At 42.0% G+C, this 24,458-nt stretch overlaps 2 protein-coding genes across 2 annotated transcripts in view; one reads left to right on the top strand and one right to left on the bottom strand.

The window, feature by feature from the left end:
• Nucleotides 1–1,648: 1,648 nt before the first annotated feature.
• TXNDC9 (thioredoxin domain containing 9) lies at nucleotides 1,649–8,778 on the bottom strand. Its single transcript, XM_035115509.2, has 5 exons — nucleotides 8,655–8,778; nucleotides 6,570–6,779; nucleotides 4,723–4,841; nucleotides 3,720–3,974; nucleotides 1,649–3,273 (listed from the first exon to the last, which is right to left on the bottom strand). Exons 2-5 carry the CDS (start codon nucleotides 6,744–6,746, stop codon nucleotides 3,159–3,161), a joined length of 666 nt encoding a protein of 221 aa, XP_034971400.2. The 5' UTR covers nucleotides 6,747–6,779; nucleotides 8,655–8,778; the 3' UTR covers nucleotides 1,649–3,158.
• A 1,560-nt stretch (nucleotides 8,779–10,338) lies between these two features.
• Nucleotides 10,339–24,458, top strand: part of EIF5B (eukaryotic translation initiation factor 5B) — a 32,630-nt gene continuing 18,510 nt past the window's right edge. Inside the window, exons 1-7 of the mRNA XM_035115517.2 lie at nucleotides 10,339–10,527; nucleotides 19,035–19,160; nucleotides 20,220–20,304; nucleotides 20,773–21,433; nucleotides 22,524–22,750; nucleotides 22,920–23,070; nucleotides 24,124–24,219. Of these exons, the coding sequence (XP_034971408.2) occupies nucleotides 10,493–10,527; nucleotides 19,035–19,160; nucleotides 20,220–20,304; nucleotides 20,773–21,433; nucleotides 22,524–22,750; nucleotides 22,920–23,070; nucleotides 24,124–24,219 (1,381 nt within the window). The 5' untranslated portion in view covers nucleotides 10,339–10,492. The remainder of the gene's footprint in view (nucleotides 10,528–19,034; nucleotides 19,161–20,219; nucleotides 20,305–20,772; nucleotides 21,434–22,523; nucleotides 22,751–22,919; nucleotides 23,071–24,123; nucleotides 24,220–24,458) is intronic.

Genomic DNA, 24,458 nt, shown 5'->3' with positions numbered 1-24,458 from the left:
CTGGATTAGTGCGAATGGCTGATAAGATTCTTTTGTGCTAATGTTTTATACACAGTCTAAATGGGCTGAAACACCTTGGGAGAGATAATTGAGTCATAGTAGAACCTTGCTGAAATGTGTTCAGTGCTAGAGTAATCAAAAGCCAAGTTTGGTATTAATCAATAGACTATCCCTGGAAATACTACCAGGCAAAACAGCAACTTAAATTAACAAAGGTTGGCACATCTGCCTTCAAACCAGCTGGTCTTTTTGGTGTACACAAACAGCTGTATGGAGACAAGGCAAGAGATGAAATTAGGAGGTATGTAATTAAGGAGTTTTTAAGTGTTACATCTTGAGATCAATAAACTGATTAGCATTAACTTCAGAGTAGACGAAAGGAAACACTTTCTAAAACTTGCAAAAGAGTTCATTGTCATTTGTTAGCCCCTGACATAAAGATCTTTAAAAGAAGCTCAAACTTCCCCAACATCTGTTGGCTGGGGCTGATGGAAGTTGTAGTGCGAAACATCTGGAGGCTATCAGTTGGAGATGACTGCATTAGCAGTTAGCCATGATGGCTAAAAATAAAAGCATCAGTGAGTAGTAGAGACTCGAACATTTGGTTATCTTTGTGATGAGCTGCCCGTGTTTCCATGTGTAATCTGTCAATATGGTAACTTATCTGATAAAGTGAATTGCTTTTGCAGTCTTCAAGTGAGATATGACCTCAGCAAATATTCATTACTGTTACGAGTTCATGGAGTGCAAGACACCCTGAATTCCTGGGTCCAATAAGTGTTAGAATTCATCAAGGTGGGGGGAATTAAACTCCCAAACACAACCCCTGGATTAAGCTCGTGTTAACAAGCCAAGCCAGGCTGGTGATTGCTAGTAGTTTGGGTCATTCGTTTTACCTCCCCCCATCTGCCTTAGAACATCTACAGCAGGCATCCCCAAACTTCGGCCCTCCAGATGTTTTGGACTACAATTCCCATCTTCCCCGACCACTGGTCCTGTTAGCTAGGGATCATGGAAGTTGTAGGCCAAAAGATTTGGAGGGCCGCAGTTTGGGGATACCTGATCTACAGGTTTCACAGGAATTTACAATGAGGAAATGACAGGCAGCTTAAATGTAATTTCTTCTCATCATTTCTACATCCACTACAACACCATTCTACACTTCACATGCAGCAAGGCAGTAGAACCTGTAACCACTTCAGATTGCATTGTTGGTGTGCAGTTATTTCCGAATGTTTCCTCCACAGAAAACAGGCAGGAGTCACGACATCCTCCTTGCAACTTTGGAAGGGGCCAGTCGGGGCTTGAGGATGGGACTGATATTTTGGATGTAGCAGTGTCCCGTACCTGTCAGTTGTAGTCCAGGCTTCATCAAGAAATCATCTGTCCTTACCCGGTCCTGAGTGTCATCACTGTCCATATACAGTATCAGAAATAGGGCTGGTGCCGTTTGGATCAGGAAGGCCCCATTCAGTATTGCTGCAGCCCTATTTCTGTGAACATATCGAGAATAGTGGCTTGGAAAATTCAGACCCCCCCCCTCCCCGGCTTTCTGTGGTGTACTAGTGTGCCTCAGTGAAAAAAGCTTAGCAACACTCCCCTAAGGAATAAAGCAGGCTGAGCAAAAACATACACAGGCACTTAGCCCTTAGAATTCAAATAATTTTATTTTCTTTTACATAAACGTTAAAAAAAACACACAACTGACTTAGTTAAGAGAAAAATATTGCTGACCTACTGTGCAAAAGAGCCAGATTGGTTTTACACCTCCTGTGGCAGCTAATACCCAGAATTTGCTGGGACACAGAGACTCTGCCTACCAACTATGCCTATCCAGTAGACTCAAAACACTACACTGAAACCCCCCCCCTCTTTTACCTGCCTTCAAACCATCTTAGATAAATCCTTCTCATTACCCCTTCCCTTTGGATCTTCATAGGAAATGCTCCTTTTATAACTTCTAGAAATAGCTTGCCCATTACTTCTATCAGCAGAGAGAAGCAAGCAATGTTGGGGCACAGCTATGCATTCCACTGAGATAAGGTGTGCCTGTTAATGGTGGATATTAAATATGTCCACTCACCCCTCACTGAGGCAGTTTCCTCACCTCCCTCAAAAGGAAAAACGGAGAAAGCAGCTACTGAACCAAGACTTGTGCACACAACTATCAACTTAACACTGGTGACTTCATGCTGATTCAGTAAGCATGCTGCAACATTGCTCACTTCTCTCTGATAGAAGAGAAAGCAATTTTCTTTCAAATGAGTTGACTCTTTATTTGCCACAAGTAGAGATTCACAGGCAAGGCTCTCTTATTTCCTGAACCAATTGGGCTTTATCTCAACACCCCCAAATGTAGATATACTTCAACTTTTTGGCAACTGTGGTCATTTACAAGTACAAAGGAAAAGCTCATTCACCTACCTAGGAGCTAGACTGTCACAGATTCCCAAGGGAATTTTAGTATTCCTAGACGAAAGAGATTCTCTTGGAAAATAAGCCTATTACTGAAGAACAACAGTGCAATAAATTGTATTAAACTGCATTCACATCAAGAGAAAAAGCAAACACCAATTTTCACTCCGATTTTTTTAAAATAAAAAAATCTAGTCTGTACTCCAGTTCAATATAGTTTTGCCATGTGCTATTTGCCTGCTGATTCAGCTTTAACGTGCAGTGTACACAACTGGTAGACTTAATTCTTTTAAAGAGGCTAAGATGGTTTCATAATATGCAGTGCAATGTTAAGTTAGGCAATACCATGTCATACACATGGCATAGTCAGACAAGCGACAGTTTTATTAATGTACTACTTCTGGAATAGTTTTATGACAATTCTTGACAGAAGTCCTTCATTAATATTTCAATTGACAAATGAAGTACTTAAAATGTAGTTTAAAGAGAATTTTTATAATTAACAAAATGCTTTAAAGTCATGTCTCATGTGACGCAGTTCAAAAGAGGGCAGATTTTTCACCTAGAAATGTCACCCCAAGCGAAAAAAAATATTCAGTTTCTTTTCATGAGTTGTATAAAACTGTTTTAGAAAATGAGCATTATATGCAAATGTACTGAAAACAAACAGCTTTATAAAACATTCCTAGAAATGTATTAAGCTTCAAAGAAAAGATGATTTACAAACATCTGAATCATGATATCTAATCATCATCAGAATCTGAATCATATTTCTTTCCCCTTGTTTTCTTATCCATCTTTGTGAAAGTGGTTCCAAACTTCTTTTGGCTCTGGAAAGGGGGGTCCATCAAGTTGCCACTAAAAGGGGAAAAAAGTTCTTTCAATACTGTATGTGAATCGATTATTAAAAAGAAACACCACAAAAGCAACACCTGCATTTTATAGTATAAGTCTTGCAAAGCACAATGCCAGATTCTGTTATTTTGGAGCACAACTGCTTGAAGCAGAGTAGTTCTCTCACTACAGCAGAGGGGAAACATACTCTGCTTCCTGAATCCTTCACTAGAACAACATTACAAAAAAGAGACGGGACTTAGCTCATTCTTCGTGAAGTAAAGGTGTAAGTAACCTACCAAGTGTATTACACGTTCAGAAATACCTTCCACAATTTCTTGTGGAAGTTGGAAGGCAGAAACAACAGTTCATTATTTTTAAAAGTGATTCCCTTTTTGATTTTCTATGCTTTAAGTACCTTTAATATTGCACCAGCTACATTAAAAAACAAAAGAGATAATTTTATTTACCTGTAGTTGATTATATCTGCACAACCTAATCGCCATTCTAAGGTCTCTGTGGTGAAGTCATCTGTATTACCAAGATCAGTAAAACCAACCACGTAATCCTGTGTTTTGCCATCTTTTACAAGTGCTAGTGTGGGAAGTACTTTAATGCGAAGTCTCTCACACAGGAATGGAGATTTTTCAGCATTTAATTTGATAAACCTGGTCTCAATGTGCTTTTTTGCCAGTACTGTTAGATGCTTATCTAATATCAGGCATCTGAGGAACAGAAAATAAAACAAAGTGCTTTACAGTGATGAAATGTAGAAATCGCAAATGAGTAATTTATTATTAAAATATACGCATTTGACCTGTCAGTAAGTTTGTTATTACAATGGTCATAATGTTAGCATGTAAGTTATTAAATATTTAACTCAAAAGGTAGTTTTACCAAGTTTCCCATTCCCTTTTCCCTTGATACTAGGGAGTGGACATAGTAAAAATATAAAGCAGTGGATCTGAAGGACAATGCTGTTTCTAAAGACTTTAGCAGCCATGTCGAGGCTATAATCAATATATCAAGTATTAATCTGCCCAGCCAACCATACTCAATATACAATATGAATAATTATGGCTATAATGCACACTTGGGTTTGCATTTTTAAGATCTATTGAAATCACACTTCTCATGGGAGTCTGTTCCACTGTCGATCAGCTCCTACTCTCAGAAAGCTCTTGCTTCTGAATAAACATGTTTAGGACTGTAGCTAACACTAGGTAAGTATATCAAGGATACAAGATAGCAGCAAGTACTTGTTACCCATGACTCTGTAAGCATGCCATGTGCTCACTAAGGAAAGGAAAGTTTCATCAGTGAATAGGGCTTTTTATACTTAGTTGACAACAGATGGGTGTGGATCGATAACAGCAGGGACACTATAGACTGTTTTCTAAACAAAGCTTCTGCTATTTGTTTGACAGTCAACCTATTTTGGTACGTATTTGTGTTCTAAGGAGTTTAGTATACCTGAAACTTGTATCTTTGTAAAAATGGCAGACGACTTTATTGCTCCTTTTCACTTGTTCAAAAAAATCTCTCTCACTGGGGATTTCCACATATTCCCCATGCCCATTTGAAAGCCATTCCTGTTTATAAGAATATAAAATGTTAGACGTTTGAAGTTAAGTATTTTTGCGTTGTCATAAGAGGTAAAGCATTCCCTGAAATGTTATGTAGCATCAGGAATATTCATAATTCCACCAGTTATTCTGTAATTACTAATGCCAACAAATCTGAAAAATTCAATTTCATGGCCAAAGAAAGTTTCATATATTACCTGCTCATGCAAGATAAATGGGTGCAAATATTAGAAAACATTAAACATCAGCTTCTTTGCCAATTCCTAACCTTATATATATATTTAAATATATCAGGTGGTGACGTTAACAATTGTCCAGCAGCATATACAGTGTCACACCAATGGATGTGATTGAAGTTTCAACAAGCTGTGTAACATAGTGACAAATAAAGAACACAGTATTTACAGTGGTGCCTCGCTAGACGAAATTAATTCGTTCCAGGACTCAATTCGTCCTACGAAAATTTCGTATAGCGAGGCACCGTTTCCCACAGGAATGCATTAAAAGTCAATTAATGCGTTCCTATGGGCTCCGGGGGAACTGGCGGCGGCGGCGGCGCTTGCTCTCTTGGCTCGGGGAAGGCAGGCAGGCGCTTCCCCGAGCCAAGAGAGCAAGCGCCGCTGCTGCCAATGACAGAGCCGGATCGGGCGAAGCTTCAGAAGCTTCGTCGGATCCGGCTCTGTCGGGAGGGGTGGGGGAAAGGCAAAGGAACGATCCTGAGCCTTTCCCCCACCGCCGCCAAGCCAGTGCCAGAGCCGAAGTGTGGCACTGCGGCCGGGGGCTTTTCGCAGTTTGCCTCCCCCTTGGCTCGGGGAAGGCAAATGGCAAAAAGCCCCCCGCAGCGCCTGCCTCCCCCGACACGGAACACAACTTCGGAGACGCCTGAAGTTGCGCTCTGTGCCGGGGGTGCGGGGCGGGAGGCGGTGGGGGGGAACACCTTCTCCCGCCGCCTCCCGCCTGCCTCCCCCGACACTCGGCTTTCTCAGGGAACGCAAGCGGGCGGGCTAGGTGTCCCCCGCTTGCGTTCCCTGAGAAAGCCGGGCGCTTTCTCGGCGAAGACAAGCGGGTGGGATAGGTTTCCCCCACTTGCCTTCGCCGAGAAAGCCGGGTGCCTTCTCAGGGAACGCAAGCGGGGGACACCTAGCCCGCCCTTCTCAGCGAAGGGCTAGGTGTCCCCCACCTAGGGAGGGCTAGGGAGACCACCACCGCCTCCCGCCCGCCTCCCCCGACATGTAAGGCAACATCGGACGTCTCTGAACTTGCCTTCCGTGTCGGGGGAGGCAGACGGGAGGTGGCGGTGTTCCCCTTTTGCTAGATGAATGCCCCGATTTTCTGATCGGAGGTTTTTATGGCCACTTTCGCAAGACGAAGCGGTGGCCATAGAAAACCTCGTCGTATAGCGAGGCAACCTCCGATCAGAAAATCCTTTCGTTAAGCGGAATTTTCGTCTAGCAGGGCATTCGTCTAGCGAGGCACCACTGTATAACATTTAATTCTTCTGGAGTGGAGTATGAGTGGGATTGGACTGCATGAGTGTGAGCTACTTCAAATCTCACTTCATCCATAAACTCACTTTGCAGCTTTAGGCAAGCTAGTATTCTATCAGCTTCATTCTCACCTGCAGTAGGGAAATAGTGGTGTATCTTACAGGGCTGTTGCTAAGAGAGTGAATTTGATACAGCTATTAAAACAACAACTAATATTAAACAGTTAACACCACTATAAGAAACTTACCTGTTTCTGTTGCTGGGCTTTCTTCAAGCCTTCAAGCCTTTTTTGCTTTAGGATTTCTAATTCATCATCATCCACATTGTCTAGTTTTTTAATCTCAGCATCAAGTTGTTCTTCTACAATCTTTGTTGTCTGAAGCAACTGAGCCTCCAGAGCTTTTGAAAACATTTCAGACGACATTTTCTTCCTAAATAAGTGGCACACACATTAAACCTGTAAAACAGAGTATATTTTAAATCAGACTTGGATGCAATATGATATCAAAGCTCCACTTTTCATGCATTTATGCCCTAGAGCAACACCACCTCCAGGTTGTCCTTTTATATCCAGAGATAACCATGTCCCCGATTCTCTTCATTCCACAAGGTTTCTGTTATGTCCACAATATCAGCGCCATCCTTTGAGACCAAGTATTCTAGTTCACCTATCTCGGCTTGGAGACTCCAGGAATTAGCATTTAAACACTTGTATACAGTCTCTTCTAGCATCTTTGGCAGTTTTGTCTTGACCCACTCTGCGGAAGAGGGACAAAGACAGTACAGTACTGTACAGCCTATTCCGCTTTCCTCCTTTTAACCCATTTCTGGATGGTTTCCCCCCTCTGTAGTTCTTCTGTTGAAAGTGACAGATGGGCTCACAAAATGTTTGTATCCTTATATGCTCCATAAAACTATGTCTGTATTAGTAATATGCAAAGTTGAAAGCAAACCAATCGAACTTTGATGTTACTTTGCTTTGAAGTTGACATAATATATTGCTGGCTAATAAGACTTGCTACATTGCACTGTAGAAACCTCAACTTTATTAGCCATTACGGAAATGCATTGTCTCTAGGCACCTGCCCATTTTGCAGCAGCTAGTTTTATTTTACTGCTTTAAAACATTTTTACCCCACTCCTCAGCTAAACAGGGATCCGGAGCTACTTACATAAGATTAACAACAAAGTCTGCTTAATACATAGGAGCCAACTCCTAGGGTCAAAGGCCCATTCAGCCCTGCAATATCTGAAGGGCCAACCCCCCCCCCCCGAAATTGATGGGCATTGCCATTCAAATGCTGTGTGTGTGTGATGTCATGTGATCAATTATGTGGGGCGGGGCTTACTCCCTCTCCTCCCCAATATTCCATCCAAGTTGGCACCCCCTGGCTCAAAATCAGTTTACAGAGAGTGCATTGCAGCCAAGGCAAAGGCCATTCCCCTTTATTGTGTCTCTAGGCTGCATCAACAGAAGTATAGTGTCCAGATCAAGGGAAGTTAATACCGTAGTACCACTCTATTCTGCCTTAGTCAGACCACATCTGGAATACTGTGTCCAATGCTGGGCACCACAATTTAAGAAGGATGTTGACAAGCTGGAACATGTGCAGAGGAGGGCAACCAAGATGATCAAGGGTCTGGAAACTAAGCCTTATGAGGAGCGCTTGAAGGAGCTGGGTATGTTTAGCCTGGAAAAGAGACTGAGAGGAGATATGATAGCCATCTTCAAATATCTTAAGGGCTGTCACATGGAGGAGACAGCATGCTAGTTTTCTCCTGCTCTGGAGGGTAGGACTTGAACCAAGACTCCGACTAAAGATCAGGGGAAAAAACTTTCTAACAGTAAGAGCTGTTCAGCAGTGGAACAGACTCCCACGAGAGGTGGCGGCGGGCTCTCCTTCCTTTGAAGGTTTTTTTTAGGCAGAGTGTGGGTGACCATCAGTCATGGATGCTTTAGCTGAAATTCCTGCATTGCAAGGGGATTGGACTAGCACTAGATGGCCCTTGGAGTCTCTTCCAAAATTCTATGATCCCCTGCTGCTTTCCCTATCACAGAAAAGGCAGCCACGGGACGAGCAGGGCCAGCTGAGTCCTTTTGTCATTAGAAATCCTTCGAAGGGGTGGGGGTGGGGGGAAGGAGGGAGGACGACGACGACAGCCCCGGCAACTCAAAAAGATACGCCCACCCACAGAATAGCACGGCCTGCTCAGGCGGGCTGCACAGATCGCACTCCCAGTACGGGACTTGGAAGGAAGCGCAGCTGCCGCACCTAAACGTACTGCGCGTGTAAACACAAATGGGTCTTTATTGTCCCGCTCTTATACTCACTGCGGAAGCCTGAGGCAAATTAGCGCCCGAAAAACAGCCTCCCAGGCCTCTCCACGGACTCCGCTACCGGCCGACCGCTTACGCCTGCGTCTTAAGGGAGTGCGAGGCACCCGGAAACTCTATTGTTGGCGCAGGCATTAATCGTCAGAGTCCGCGGCCGTTGTTACGCATGCGCAGCACGTCACCGCTTGAAGCACGTTTGCTCAGGTGCTCTTCGGGTTGTTTTTAAAATTGGGATCAGTCGCTATGGTAACGTTCGGAGATGGCGCGTCGGGGTTGTTTTTGTCGAGGAAAGGCCACACCGGCTGTTACTGCCCCACGAAGCAACGATTTCTGAACTAAGGGGGCACTACCTGGGCCAGCGAAAACTGCTACCAGTATACAGTGGTCGCTGCAGTGCCGTGAGCGCCATAAACTACAAGGCCCAGAATGCCTTGCGCTTCCGGCTGGGCTCTAGAAAGGCGTGGCTCTCTTACGTGCAGAGCGGAATGGTTGCTCACTAGGCAATAAAGCCGATGAATCATGCGTGGGTCTTATTTCTGAGTAAATGCGGTAGCGACTGAGTTGTTACCAGTACAATCCCCGCGCAGGTCTATTCAGAAATCTAGTAAATAAAATAAGCCTTACATGAGTTGGAAGGGGCTGCTGATGCCTAGGCACGCTATGCTGCAGTCGCTTTATTGGGCCATTGTTTAAACCTGTCAGAAGTTATAAACTGCAGCCCTGTTTATCTGGATAAAAACTCCAGTTTCACTGAGCTCAGAGACACTTGCTTCCGAGTTAATATAGCCTTGGGCAGTCATTAAAATAAACAATCTGCATACATGATAACATTATATAATAAATATCTAGCGATTTCTGTGCCTGCTGTTTCCTGTTCGGGTTTTTTATTTTAAAGTTAGCTGCAGCATGAGAAATGAATTAAAAATGAGACCATGCAAGCAATATAGAAAGGCACAGAGGCGGTGAAGCTTAATTCATTATAAAATACTATTTCGAACGTGTCCAGTGATAGCTAAATGTCACCCCATCCCTTTTACACGCATCTTTCCTCCTCTCATCATTTCATGAACTCTGCATCTGAGGGCTAAGCTTTGCTATATTCACATGGAAGCGGCTTCCCTCTTTCTATACGCAAAAAAATAAATAGAAAAAAATCGGATTTCAATTCCTGCTTCTTCGGTACGGAAAGACACAGTTCTCAGCTGATTTTAAGGATCAGAGGGTCCCAGATGGAAGAAAGCATGGTTTGACTCCCACCCATGTATTCGAACCCGCTCCCATTAGCTCCACAATTTCACATTGCCTGCTGTTCAAAATTCGTATTCTTTACGTGTAGCTCGCCTCTCGCTTTCTTTCCGGGACTTCAGGCAGCGTCCCAAGGTGTCTTTCACCCACGCACCCCGGGGCTAGAACACGAGACTAAATTGTGGGTTCGAGCCCCACGTCGGGCAAAAGATTCCTTCATTGCAGGGGATGCGTCCGCGCACTGAGACGCGTATTATTTGTTGTTGTTTAGTCGTGTCCCCATGGACCAGAGCACGTATTATTTATTTCACTTACATAAAAGCAGCTCTTCCCGCTGCAGTTCCCCCTCCGACCAGAGGAGGCGCCTGCAACCGGGGGGGGTGTCTCCCTCAGTTTCCGGCGCACGTTCTTTTACGCTTCCGCGGCGCGCCGTGGCGGAGGACGAACGGCGCCTGCGCGCGTCAGCGGCTGCCTGATCAGTGGTGTCGTATTGGCCTCCTTCTCACCATATGTGCCCGGGCGCGTGTGGATGTGGCTGGCTGGGCCCTGCGCAAGGAAAAGGCGCCTGAGAGGCAGTTGCGAGCGCAGCCATGGGCAAGAAGCAGAAAAGCAAGAGCGAGGAGAGGTAGCCCGACGGGGTTCAAGACCGAGGGAGGAGGGGCGGGCTGCCCCGGCCATGGGGAGGTCGTGGGGTTCCTCGCTTTTATTCCCGGCCGCTGAGTGAGTCAGGCTTCCCTGTGGGGACGTTTCTCCTCATGCCTCGGCGGGGTTCATGGGAGCTCGTGGTTCTTCCAGCGCCGAGGCTCGGCTCGGCCACTCGCCCCTTTCCCTCTCCCTGAAGGCGGAGGGCCGTGGTGGCTTGAGAGGGACGGTGTCGCCCGGCGCCCTCGGGCGGGGGAACCTCCTCTCCGGCGGGCGCCCTTTGGGGACTCCAGCTCCCTCCTGCGCTTGGCGTTCCCCTTCCGCGCTGCCAGTCGCTAACTCGAGGTTTATGGGCAGTCATTATTTCCCGCAATTATTTCGAGGTGCGCTCCCGTCTCCTGTTTTTCCCCGCGGTAAAAATTTCCTTTTCTCGGGCAAGTTGCTTAATTAAACGCTACTCGGCCCACCTCTGCCGCGAAGCCGGCGGAGAGGCCCAAGCTTTGCAAATGGAGTCTTGACTCAGCTGCACAGCCATCCGGAAAATCTGGCGCAGTGAGCGTGTTGGGCTCGGAGCTCCCGTAATTTCTTCTGGTGTATCCGCGTTGTGTTGGTGTCGGAGGTAATCGTGGCCAACTGCAGAGGAACCTCGACGGGTTTTCTTGCAGTGACCCAGGTGTTACATAGTTTTGCTGGGGAAGGCTCTAGTCCAAAAACTCCATTCCCGATTGGAGGAGGTTTACGATACGCCAGTGTTAGGGGACAGTATCTTCTTGCAAGTTTATTCTAAATGAGCAAGCCCGTTGGTCAGAGAAAGCTTTTATTCCTTTGGTTACAAATTTGTGGCTTTAGTTTTGAACCTGCTAGGTTTTTCAGACAGGTGGCCAAGGCAAATGCCCAGAGTCAATATTCTGCATTGTGAAAGAAAAAATTTAGGACATGGGAGTGTGATGGGAGAAGTTGAGAGAATGGGCGGGGCAGCTAACATTTGAAGGTACTGTAGGAAGATGTGAAGTGCTTAATGTGCAAAAACAGACTGTAATGGAACAGCTTTTAAAAATCACATGGGTAACTGGTTTCTGCTCAGCCAATTTGATGCTTCATCCTGAGCGGTGTATACAATTAATTAATTACACTATAGATTCTGAAATATAGAAGAAATTTGGATGGAGATGACATTAGGAAGAAAATGAAATACCGTTATGTGCAGTTTTTGCTTGTTTGTTGTACCTAAGCCTTTGCTCAGTGCTTGAAGAACATGAAATGATTATGTGTATAATTTAGCATATGAAACTTTGCTGTTCAGCCACAAATATACCAAATTGATGGAGAATACAGGATTATGGCTACATTGCCTCCAGTATTGGAGGTAGTATGATCTGAATACCATCAGCTGGGGTCCTGGGAAGCATGAGTGGAAGACGGCTAGTGAGCTCATGGGCTGCTTGTGGACTTTCCATAGGCGGAGGAACTGGGGAGAGCAGGGGGTGGGAGGGAATCACCAGTGCTTCTGAAAGGAATATTATCAGGCAATAGTTTCTTTGGGGTCCCTTCCCTTCTCCATTAGTCATTCTGTTTTTATCCATTGTGGTTTTATGCCTTAAGCTGTAGCAGCCTGTAAGATCCAAAAGGGTATGGAAGACAAAAGAGTGTAGTGGAGCACTCTGTTAATTTTCTTCATTTAAGTTCATATGCTCCTATACTCCCTCCATGATAAATATAAATAAATATAGATAAATTAAAAGAGGATCAGAGATAAGAAAATACATTTGATCTGAACATCTTTGTTTATGCTACACTATAGATAAGAATTCACATTGAAACATCCTTCTATATTGCAATGCAGATAGATCATCAGAAGCCATTAGTATAAAAAGTAGATAAACTTGCTAATTATTATTTTAAAAATATAATTTTTATAGCGTTTTTGTGGGTACATCTGGATCCATTGGTGTCACTTGAGGCTCAGGTGGCTTCAGTAGTGCAGATTGTCTTCCATCAACTTCAGCTGGTGGCCCAGCTGTGCCCCTATCTAGACAAGGATAACCTAACCTCTGTCATCTATGCTCTGGTAACCTCTAGGTTAGATTACTGCAATGTGTTATACATAGGGATGTGTGTTAAGATGGTTTGGAAACTCCAGCTGGTGCAGAATTTGGTGGCCAGGCTGCCAACAAGGGCAAGATGGTTTGAGCATATTACACTGATCTTGACCCAACTGCACTGCCTGCCAATTCATTTCTGGGTCCAATTCAAAGTGCTGTTTTTGACCTATAAAGCCTTAAATGGTTCAAGAAATTCAAAAATTCAAGGACTGCCAGGGTGGATTTGATTTAAATCAAATCGATTTAAATCACTAGACAGTAAGACATGATTTAAATCATTTTATTATTTTTTTACAGAAAGACTCATTCTTGCTGGTATAATCTTAATATTTACATCTGGGAAGAAGGTTCTGGATTCTTATTAGTTGACTGGCAAGCACTTCAAGGTCTCCCAAAGGACTTTCAGATTCCAGTTACTATTCCCCCCCCCCTGGATTCAGTTGCCTATTCTGTACAGTTAAGTGTTAGTCCATTTGTTGGAACCCAGTTGGATTGGGAAGAGGTTGCCAGCCCTGAAATGCCTTCAGCACTTGCCTCAAGTCTGAGTTGCACAGACATGCAACTGACATGCACAATCATTACACAAAGATCCCAAGACTTGTGGAGTATTCTGCTCACAAGGTCGCACTTCCATTTTCACTGCTTCACACTTAGCTACTCGCAGATCTATTCCACTCCAAACAATCTATTCATTGAACCTCTTGGAATTTAGCATTTAAGAGGCAAGGGGTTGATTCTGTGTATATAAATTTGCAAAGGAACAATGTGATTAAGGTTTTTTTCCTCTGTACAGTATGTTTATTTTATAAAAAAAAATTCCTGTGAAGAAAAGGCATGTTACCTCTGCAGACACAAATTCACACTTTTGAGAACTGCACAAACAAGCATCTGTGATAATACCTTCTTGTAAGAAAAACTCCCCCAAATAATCTTACAGAAACCTCTGGAAGAGCATGACATTGTGAATGGATGGAATTCATTTACCAAAAAATTTAAACATTGCATATAAAGCCTCATGCTACATAATTAAAAACAAATCCTTATTTACTAATGAATAGCCTTTGGACTATAATGTAACTTAAATTGAAAACTTTTTTTAGAAAGATTTTTCCCCCAAAAGCATTTTATTTTAAAAAATCCAATTTAAATAAAAAAAATCAATATTTGTAAAAAAATAAAATAAAAATACCATTGATTTTTATCCACTCTGAGGACTGCCTCTCCCCAAATGAACCAATATGGACCCTGAAGTCATCATCTGAGGCCTTTCTTCATCTGCAAGGGGTCTAGAGGGTGACAACATGAGAATGGGCCTTTTCTGTAGTGGCTCACTGTTTTTGAAATGCTCTCTCCAAGGAGGCTCACTTGGCACCTTCATTACTTATCATTAGGTGCCAGGCAAAAGCGATTATCTATAACCAGGCCTTTGGTTGATTAACATTTAATGGCCTTTTAAATATTTTTGGCAGGGTATTGGTTTGTTTTTGTTTTATTACGTATTTTGTGCTTTTGTTTTGTTTTTTTATGTTGTGAACCACCCTGTGATATTTGGATGAAGGGCAGTATACAAATAATAATAATAATAATAATAATGTGTTGGCCACTGTTTGGAGACAATAGTAATAATTATTTATTATTTATTATTCATACCCCGCCCGTCTGGCTGGGTTTTCCCAGCCACTCTGGGTGGCTCCCAACAGATATTAAAAACGCGACAAAACATGTTGATTTAGTGGCAAATAGTGTTGTTCCCACAATCTCTTTCTGTTGCATTTGCTTAGACAGTTTTCAGTTTTTGCAATATGTGGATAAAGATGGAGTCACATTAACGATGTTGGGAAGAAACAACTGACACAATAGAAGTTGTGCAGGTGTTGAATGTCTCATTTTGATATGGAGTGGGCCTTGCTGCATCGAAGGAGATGCCAGTGTGGCCATTCCTGGAATAACAAACCCAACTGATTTAACTGTCTGCCAGTCAGTTTCTAGTGCAGCCAAGGTGCTCCATTTAAAGCAGTGTAGTTTTTGTTCTGGATTAGTTAACTCATAACTCTTTTTTTCCTGACTGCCCATCATCTGCTCTGGCTTTGCCCATTGCCAATTTGCAGCTCTCAGCAGATTATCCTCAAAGAAATCCAGCCCATGAGAGAGAAAAAGGGGACGCGGGTGGTGCTGTGGTCTAAACCACAGAGCCTAGGGCTTGCCGATCAGAAGGTCGGCGGTTTGAATCCGCATTACGGGGTGAGCTCCCGTTGCTCGGTCCCTGCACCTGCCAACCTAGCATTTCGAAAGCACTTCAAAGTGCAAATAGATCAATAGGTACCACTCCAGTGGGAAGGTAAACGGTGTTTCCGTGTGCTGCTCTGGTTCGCCAGAAGCGGCTTAGTCATGCTGGCCACATGACTTGGAAAAACTGTCTGCGGAAGCGGACAAACGCCGGCCCCCTTGCCCTGTAGAGCGAGATGAGCACCGCAACCCCAGAGTCATCCGCGACTGGACCTAACGGTCAGGGGTACCTTTTCCTTTTTAATTATTCTCTAGTGACTTCCTGATAAGTCTATTGCAGTGCTAAGTATATGAAGTTGCTAGAATGTTGTGGCAACAATAGTTTGGTATATGCTGCATAATACTTTGGTATTGCAACAACTGCATTGGTCTGATGGGCGACAACAAGAGACAGAGCCTTCTTTGACTAAGTGGAATCTAACCTTCAGAAGTTGCTCCCTAGAGAGACTTGCCTGGTTTCTCTTAAGTTTAAGGAGACAGGTCATAGCATTCTCTTAATAGAGCCTTTGAGTGGACACAACAATAACTGGTTTTGATTTCACCTTATTTTGTGTTTGCTGCTGTACTATTTTTAGTTTTGTTCTTGTTGCTTTGTTGAGCCCTGAGCTGCTTTTGTTTTATATAGTTATATATAGTTATATAGTTATAGGTGATAAACACGTTTCAAATAAATCAATTGTGTAGTAACTGCAGACAAAACTAGTAAGCCTGAACCAGTATATAGTATTGTCATGTAAACAGTACATTCCACCCCTTTAAATTATTAACATAATTTAAGTCCTAATCTGCAGTTTATAATTTGTTCACATATCCAGTTTTCTGGCATTCATCAAGAACAAAAGTCAGGTCTGTGTAGATTCTAGGAAACTGAAGATACGCACAAATTGAAAGGCTTTTCATTCCTTTATCTGTTAGCAATCTTCTTACATGTATTTCCAGTTATGGACTATTTTCTTTTACATGATATAGAAAATGGAGGACGCTGAGTAGGCAGTGAGTTGGAGATTGTGTTGCAACAAGTTACCTAAGGCCTTTGTGCTTACCCCCTCCCCAGTCAGCTTGCCAGATTCTTGGAGCTTTGAGTTATTGTGCAGCTTTTGAAAGTACTCCAGCACCAAGTACAATGTTTTCCTATTTTTTCTTCCATACTAGACCTTAGAAAAGGGGGTGGGGGAGACAAAACTTGTCCATTGCATAGGCGTTCTCCGAAATGTCCTAGTTCAGTTAGTTAAGAGCATGGTGCTGATAACGCCTAGGTCGTGGGTTTGATCCCTGCCTATTCCCATGTTGGAAATGTAATACTACGTTTGTTGAATTCCGTTTGGATTTTTCTTTTCTTTTTAAAAATAATTTTTATTGGTTTTTTGACATATAACAACAAAACATACATCACCCACACACCAACCCCCAGCATTACCTAAAATAGAGAAGAAGAAACACAAATAAAAACATTAACATATCTAAACATAATAATAATAATAACAACAACAACAACAACAACAACAACAACAACAACAACAACAACATACATATATAGTTCAAAAACCATTCATCTTTTCTGACATTGTAGATTGACCTCCTCAGCCCCCCTTACTGTGGTTCATCTTATACTCTCTTTGGCAATTTCATAATCGTCATCTTAACATTGTTTCTATCTAAAACATGTTTATACCTTTTAAATTTTACACCAAAATTCTATAATTATCCTTTTCATTATAGATTACATATTTATCATCTATGACAACATCATACTCCTCTTTCCTTACATATTATATTTCTGCCTTAAACATTTAATTCATATTACTATAAAATTCTTAATCTGCTTTTACACTATACTAAACTAAAAATTCTCTTCCTTATACCCACACCTCTCTTCTAAGAACTCCCCATCTCAGTCAAAACCATATTTGGATTTTTCTTTTAAAAACAACACATACCTGGCATCCAATTTAAACAGGGTTGAGTTAAAGTGTAACTCTGCCATTGACTGCTATATAATAAACCTACACAAAGTGTTAGTTTTTACATGATGTTGCATCAGGACAGGGATTTACCCATAAATACGACTCTTCCCACTTTCCCTGGCTCTTATAAAATATAGGACAGTAAAAACAGATGTATGCCCAACTTGGAATAACTGCAGAGGGTCTCTTTCTACCTTGGAAGATATTTTCCTAACCTCACATTGTTCCGTGGACAAGAAATATAACACACAGGGTCCGAAATTGTTGGAATTGTTATTCCAACATAATTTTTATATTCTTCATGGGAGTCCTGTAGGCAGATAAGGGTCAATATTTGAACAAACATGTCACATATATGTTATGCTCTTTGGAACTGTTCTTCCAAAGGGATTTTTACAAGAGCTGGTCTTTGACCGTAATAAAGTATTCTTCTTGAACAAACATGGTGGAAGTGCTATCAACCACATTATAGTATCTCCTTCATTATTCACTTCTGAAGTGTTAGAATGAACAGAAAGTGACCACTTTCCAGTACAGTATCAGTTACCCTATTCCCAGCCAGATGGACGAGGTATAAATAATATTTATTGAATGAATGAATGAATGAATGAATGAATGAATGCATACAAACAACTGCATCTGCAAGAGTTTGTGGAGAAATGCAGGGTGTGAAAAGACTGAAATGATTTCACAGACTGAACAGTGATATTCAAGAGACACTATATAGTAATCATCTGATGAGCTTGCACCAACTTTTTATGATAAAATCTCCATACCTTGATGTCTTCCAGCAAATTGTCACAGGACTCAGGCCTTATTTGATAATTATAGAGCTCATGTGGAAGCATATCTTCTCCTGGAGCTTGATTTGATTTCTGGAAGGAAATAAGGGCCTTAATCTCATGACAGAAGACTGTTTGCCATTCAGGTAGTTTTAAGAAACCCGTACACATTTCTGGTACATGTGCCTTTATTGAGGTGCATTTCCAAGTGATGCTCACTGCAGTCTTGGATGGTCGCTACAAGGTCCTGCATACAGACAGACTGTGTATTAGTGGTCCACGTCTGATGGAAGACATCACTCATTATCTGTTAGCCTGCCCCTTAAATAGAGACCCAGGATATCGCTTTCTGAAGCCTTTGTTCACGCAAGCAAGCAGATAACACCCCAGCAGAAATGGTTCAGTTTCTTTTGAGTGACAGCAATAGCTTTGTAACACACAGAGTGGCCCTCTATGCACTGGCCACAAAAAGAGGGGAAAGGAGTTAGATAAAATCGCTATATATTGCTGTGGTGATTGAGGTTTTATCTGAAATCAAGCTGGATTTGAGTTGTCTCTGACAATTTCTCCCTCTTGCATCATGGATGTTGGCTTATATTAGGGATACTGTATATGTTATGTATTTTTTTTATTGCTACAAGTTTGTCATGGTGGCTAGAACAATAAACTTGTGAACTTCTACCACCACTACCACTAGATGTATGCTCTAGTGTGCTGTACATCCTTCTGTTTGTAAAAACAATGATTTAATGTCTAGTTTGCCTAAAGCTGAGGCTTTCTGGCTTGTTCTGTTCCCTGTCTGCTGTGCTGATGGAAGACACTTCATCAGGCTAAATTCTTCTGAAAGGGCATTCCCAATTTTCTGACTCAATAGATTGCAACAGCATAGTATCCTTATAAGTACGAGAGCTAGCAACTCTTCACATTCTGGCTGGATAGAGGAAGGTGTTGTATCTATTTCCTTGCTTTGCTTGAAATAATTCTCATGATGCAGTGTGGTGCTAATCTTATAATCTATTAATGCAAACTTATTTAGATGTGTTCGGTGGTATGTTTTGAAGGTGTTGAAATTCTTACTGAACAAATAGTTTCATTTCAGAGGGTGGTAGTTTCAGTTAAATTGTATTTTGCTTAAAACCCCTTTTCCTGCAAGTTGCTTATGCTGTAGTAATAGCTGTTTGATAGTCGTTAGTCACTCTGCTGTAATCTCATCAAACAGTACAAATTACTACCTAAATCTAGTTGAATATCTTTCTTACAATGCAAGTTTTTGTTATTAAAATACTTAACGTTCTCTTAATGTTAAGTATTAATTTGTTTCGCTTTTTAGTAAAAGTTGTTTTTTTTTAATTCTAGTGCCAAGGATGACATTGACCTTGATGCACTTGCAGCCGAAATAGAGGGTGCAGGTGCTGCCAAAGAACAAGAGCCTCAGAAGTCTAAGGCCAAGAAGAAAAAGGAAAAGAAGAAACAAGATTTTGAGTAAGTTTGCAAAATCTGTGTCTGGTAGCTCTAATCCAACAAAGATTGCCGGAGTACAAAAGGAGGCTTCTTACAGTGTGCTTATCCTTATCCGAGTGAATAACTGTTTAGACAGTGGCCCCCAGTTAGCTAAGTACTGCAGACCCCTGTTTTTCAAAAGTCAAGTCATGGACTCCCTACTTTTGAAAACTCTGTGGTAGTTTTTGTTTTGTGAATAGTGCCACCATACCTTCCAACGTGTGCCGGCGCCTGGCACAAAAGCGGGATGCACGTCTTCTGGGCTGCAATCCTGTGTAAATCATGTGACTTGTGCAAAGGCACAGCACACAAAAATGTGTGTTTTGGGGTGCTGCAATCTTGCGTGAGATGCGTCTCTGGCTGCAACCTTGTGCGTTTTGTCCCCTCCTCCCCAGGATGTCTTAGACTTAGACAGTTGACAGGTATGTGCCGAGAACCCCTTGGGTGGGTTAAGCGGACCCGCAGTTGGGAACCACTAATGTAGACAAATATGTTTTGCAGGTATATATTACTGAAAAGTTCCCTCCAGGAGCCAAGGCCATGCTGTAATATTGTTAGTAATAGTTTGGAGTGAGTAGGTGGGTGGGGAGAAACACTGCTCTTCCCCTCCCATCACCATGCTGATTATTGACACTTTCATTGTTGATGCCCTGCCTCTACTGAGGGAAACACATGTATGGTATCAGGCTACTAATAATTGTATGTATCACACAATTGAGCCACAGCATGGATTTGTCTGCTTGGCTCCAGGAGGACAAAACTGCCCTACACATCCATAGCCTGCTGGCAAGTTGGCCCACACATCTCCTGCCGTTTGCTTCATGTGATACGCCTTGGAGTAAGTAGTAAGACGTATGCAAGAGAAATAACACCCTGCTCAAATACACATGAGCATCTACTAGAGAATATAAAAGGCAGAAAGGTGTGGAAATCCAGAAAGCAAGACAGCAGTACTGTAGTCACTGGACTCATCCAGTTATTGAACCTTGATTATTTGTAAGCAAGCAATACTTGAAATATGTATAATTTTTCTTATTGTAGCGAAGATGATATTTTGAAAGAGTTGGAAGAGCTGTCTTTGGAGACTCAAGGAGGGAAAGCTGAAAGAGAACCAGTTGCAGTAAAGGTAAATGTCTTGTGGGGGGTGGTATTCAAAGTGTTGCACTACAGTTGAAAGCCCCAGCCAAAGCAAATTGTGAAATTAGAAGCATTTGGTACAGTCCAGAGAAGAACTTTTGCATTTGGAAAACTGCCTGTCATTGTGCAGTCTCCTTTCAAAAAACAAACAAACACGTTAACTTCATACAAACATTCCACCAAAGAGCAGATTCTATAAGGGCTGTATTGAGGAGTCATCTATTTAAAAATAAATAAATCACAAGGTTGTATAACTGGCTTTCCAAAAGGCACTTGATGCACATATATTTTTGTTGCCTAAAATCTGATGATTTTTGTCATGAGTGTTTTTTGTAGTTGAATCCGTATCCAGAGAATCTGGTTGCTGCAAATGTATTATGGTCAAGTACTGTACAATTCTTCTATTTTCCATTGATAATGTTTTAACTTTAAAATGATTTCTTTATTTATTTACTAGACAGAGAATGACAGTGAAGAATTTAGCTATTCAAAACAAGATAAAAAAAAGAAAGGAAAGAACAAAAGTTCCAACTTAGATGATGATGACAGTGAAGAAATGGAGGATAAGGATAAAAAGTCCAAGAAGGCCCCCAAACCCCCAAAGGAAGCTCCCTCTGGCAGTGATGATGACAATGATGACTTTGATGCATTACTTAAGAAAAAGAAAGGAAAAGCTCAAAAATCAAATAGGAAACAGGAGCTTTCCGAAGATGATGAAGTTATCATTATTAGGAAAAGCAAAGAGCGTACACAAGCTGCGTCATCTGGCGAGAGTGGTGATGAATTGGACGAAGGCTCAGAATCGAAAAAAGGGCAGAAGAAAAGCCAGAAGGCAAAACCAGCCACTGAGGCTGAAAGTGGTGATGAAGAGGTGGACTCTTCATTCAAAATAAAAACAGTGGCTCAGAAGAAGGCAGAGAAGAAAGAGCGCGAGAAAAAAAAGCGTGAAGAGGAAAAGGCCAAATTGAGGAAACAGAAGGAGAAAGAAGATCTGGAAGCAAATAAAGAACAGGCAAAGCAGAAGGAGGCTTCAAAGAAGGCCGAAAAAGGAGCCACTCCAGAGCTGGTATCAGAATCTGCCACTGTGGAAAAAGGAGATGCTTCAGTAGTAGCAGAAGGTAGGTCATATTTGTGAGAATGTGAGAAACAAGTTTGTGTGGGAGTTTATAGGAATTTCAAGATGAATGCCAGAACACTTGAACCAGTTTCCTTGTTCACTAATTGGTGATCTTTTTTGTTTCACTTTAAGCTGGCTTTGTAGTAGGAAAATTCATTGCCTGATTTTATTTGGAGGCATCTAGAAGTTGTATTGATGCCCTGAAAACACTAGCTGATTTGCGGCCCTGATTTTCTTGACTAATGTGATTCTAAAGCATTTTGCTGAATATAATTTATGCAGTTCTTAATGCTTGTGGTGAGCAAGGCTTCTGAGTTGGGGCCCTGTTCAGAAGTCCCCTGTGTTGAAAACTATATCATCCCTAGTGCTTAGGAACTTCAGAAACTGCCAAGGACAGTCTGTTTGGGGAAGACCAAACATTGATGGCTCCTCCAGACAGTCTGTTTACTTTGCATTCATCCAGATTTGCTTGCACAAAATATGGTGGTTAGCCTATGTTTGGGCTTATTGAGGTCATTTTTTCTGGGTTGGTTATAAATGAGCATTCATCCTGATTTGCTTGTGAGGTGCTAATATGTCTTCCCATTAATCAATAGTTCATTCCACACGTCTTGTCCTTCCCATCACTTTCCAAATGGCAAAAAGTCTGTTTCTTTTAAAAAGTGGATTTACTGAGCAATTTAGAGCACTTTAATACACTTTACACCAGGCACCCTCAACTTTGGCCCTCCAGATGTTTTGGACTACAATTCCCATCTTCCTCAACCACTGGTCCTGTTACCTAGGGATCATGGGAGTATTAGGCCAAAACATCTGGAGGGCCGCAGTTTGGGGATGCCTGCTTTACACAAACCTAAATTTCCAGCATGTGCTTGAATCCCTTCACAAAATTGTGACAGTCTGGAGGGACCCCGAGATCCCTAGCTAACAGGACCAGTGGTCGGGGACTATGGGAATTGTAGTCCAAAACATCTGGAGGGCCGAAGTTTGGGGATGCCTGTCCTAAAGGGCCAGTGGCCCCTACATTTTGTCGATTTTCTCTTTAGTTTTCTTCGTTCTTATGGAAATGGATAACTGACTTTCTTGCTTAGGTGATGACAACGAAGGAGAGAAAAAGAAGAAAGAGAAAGATAAAAAGAAAAAGAAAGGGGAGAAAGAAGAAAAAGAAAAAGAGAAGAAAAAAGGTCCAAGTAAGGCCACAGTTAAAGCAATGCAAGAAGCCTTGGCTAAGCTGAAAGAGGAAGAAGAAAGGGCAAAGAGGGAGGAAGAGGAGCGGATAAAACGACTGGAGGAGCTGGAAGCCAAGCGTCAAGAAGAGGTACTGCTTATATTCATATAGGAAGGGGAAAGGATAATGGAGGCCCACATTTGTATGCTTTTGACTTTGAAATGAGGTTGCAGCCCTGTTAAAGGGGAGCCTACTGCCAAGGAATGGCTATTCTATGTGTTCTGCAAAGCATTTTGTATGAATATTTGCTTCTTTATAGGAACGCTTGGAGCAAGAAAGAAAGGAAAGGAAGAAACAAAAAGAAAAGGAGAGGAAAGAGCGATTGAAGAAGGAGGGGAAGCTTTTAACTAAATCACAGAAAGAAGCTAGAGCCAGAGCAGAGGCTACTCTTAAACTACTGCAAGCTCAGGGTAAGGATTGTGATGCACACTAACCTTCTAACTACTTTCCTGTATGTAGACAAAAATGCTGTAGAGTCTTTGACAGTTTTTGGAAGCTGAGGAGGAATTAAACAATGGGCTCTTATCTGAAATTTTGCTTTGGGAGCTGGAGAAGAGAGTTAAACATGAGCAGGAGTCTTTATTTAGAAGTAAATGCAAACCCAAACCACCCAATTTCAGGTGGTCCTATGAACCTGTCCTTTTTAATAAGATACTAGCTTCCTGATACTGCAATCCTATGCATCCTTGGAGCTAACTTTTATTGAACTAAGTAGGACTGACTTCTGAATAAACATGCTTTGACTTAAGCTGCATATCTGTAAGTCACATACAACTGAAATATTTTAAAAGCACCCACCTTAGTATTATTACTTTAAAACCAGCAAATTAAGTGATTTGCATAAAAAGTCCCCAGAGCCCTTCAATGGAGGTGAACTGCAGAAAAAAATGGTTCATTAAAAATTTTGATGATGTTAGTTGACTTGTCTTGAGTGTTTTTGCAGAAGAGCCGACCTATGAAAGCCAATTAGGGTTTGAAACCATAATTATTTTAAAATGTTTTCTGAGGCTCTTTATTCTGTTGTGGCACGGACATAGTGTGGGAAACATCTTGCTCATTATCCTCTGACAAATTTCTTATCCCCTGCAAACAGCTTGAAGGCTTGGGAGTCCTCAGTTTCTTTGCTTAACGCAGTCAGTGCCAAGGCTTGTTTGGGTCAAGATGTTTAAACGTTTACCCAGTGTGTAATCAACGTCCCTGGTCAACAGCCAGGGATGATGGAAGTTCTAGTCCAACAACTTCTGGAGGGCACAATGTTAACTACTCTACTTGAGATTACTGCATTGCAGTGGGTTGGACTAGATGACCCTAGGGGTACCTTCCAACTCTATGATTCTATGATAGTCCTGCATTATCATGTGTTCATTCACAAATCCAGCTGCAGGTCACCAAATGGATTGCATTTCAGTGTTACATTAAATTTTAGTAATAATAAAAAAAATGTTTTTGTTTCTACTTGGCAGGTGTTGAGGTGCCATCCAAAGATTCTGTGCCAAAGAAAAGGCCAATATATGAAGACAAAAAGAAAAAGAAGCAACAGCAGCAGGAAAACAAAGAAGGTAAGGATCTTGTTTCTGCAGTACTTTTTAAAAAAAGATTAAAAAAATCAAACATAATGTCAGCCCTTCCTGTCTACTATGTTTTGAAGCACCCTCCCCTGTATGATATCACAGAGAAAACTGGTATTCCTGTGTATCTTTTGGGCTGCATATTTAAAAGCCAGTAGAATTCTCGGCTGACTTAAAAAAAAAGAATGTGTATCAAGAACCCTGAATTTTCTCTAATCAGACTTTGTTAA

Source organism: Zootoca vivipara, chromosome 4 (assembly GCF_963506605.1).
Source record: "Zootoca vivipara chromosome 4, rZooViv1.1, whole genome shotgun sequence".
Taxonomy (NCBI): Eukaryota; Metazoa; Chordata; class Lepidosauria; order Squamata; family Lacertidae; genus Zootoca; species Zootoca vivipara.
The sequence above is the reverse complement of the archived record's forward strand: the minus strand, read 5'-3'. Positions and strand labels throughout refer to the sequence as shown.

Coding starts and splice junctions, on each gene's coding strand:
- TXNDC9 (XM_035115509.2), bottom strand. CDS start 6,746: ATGTCGTCTGAAATGTTTTCAAAAGCTCTGGAGGCTCAGTTGCTTCAG. Junction 4,842..6,569: donor AAGCCCAGCAACAGAAACAG/GTAAGTTTCTTA, acceptor TCTTATAAACAG/GAATGGCTTTCAAATGGGCA. Junction 3,274..3,719: donor GCAGATATAATCAACTACAG/GTAAATAAAATT, acceptor TTCCCCTTTTAG/TGGCAACTTGATGGACCCCC.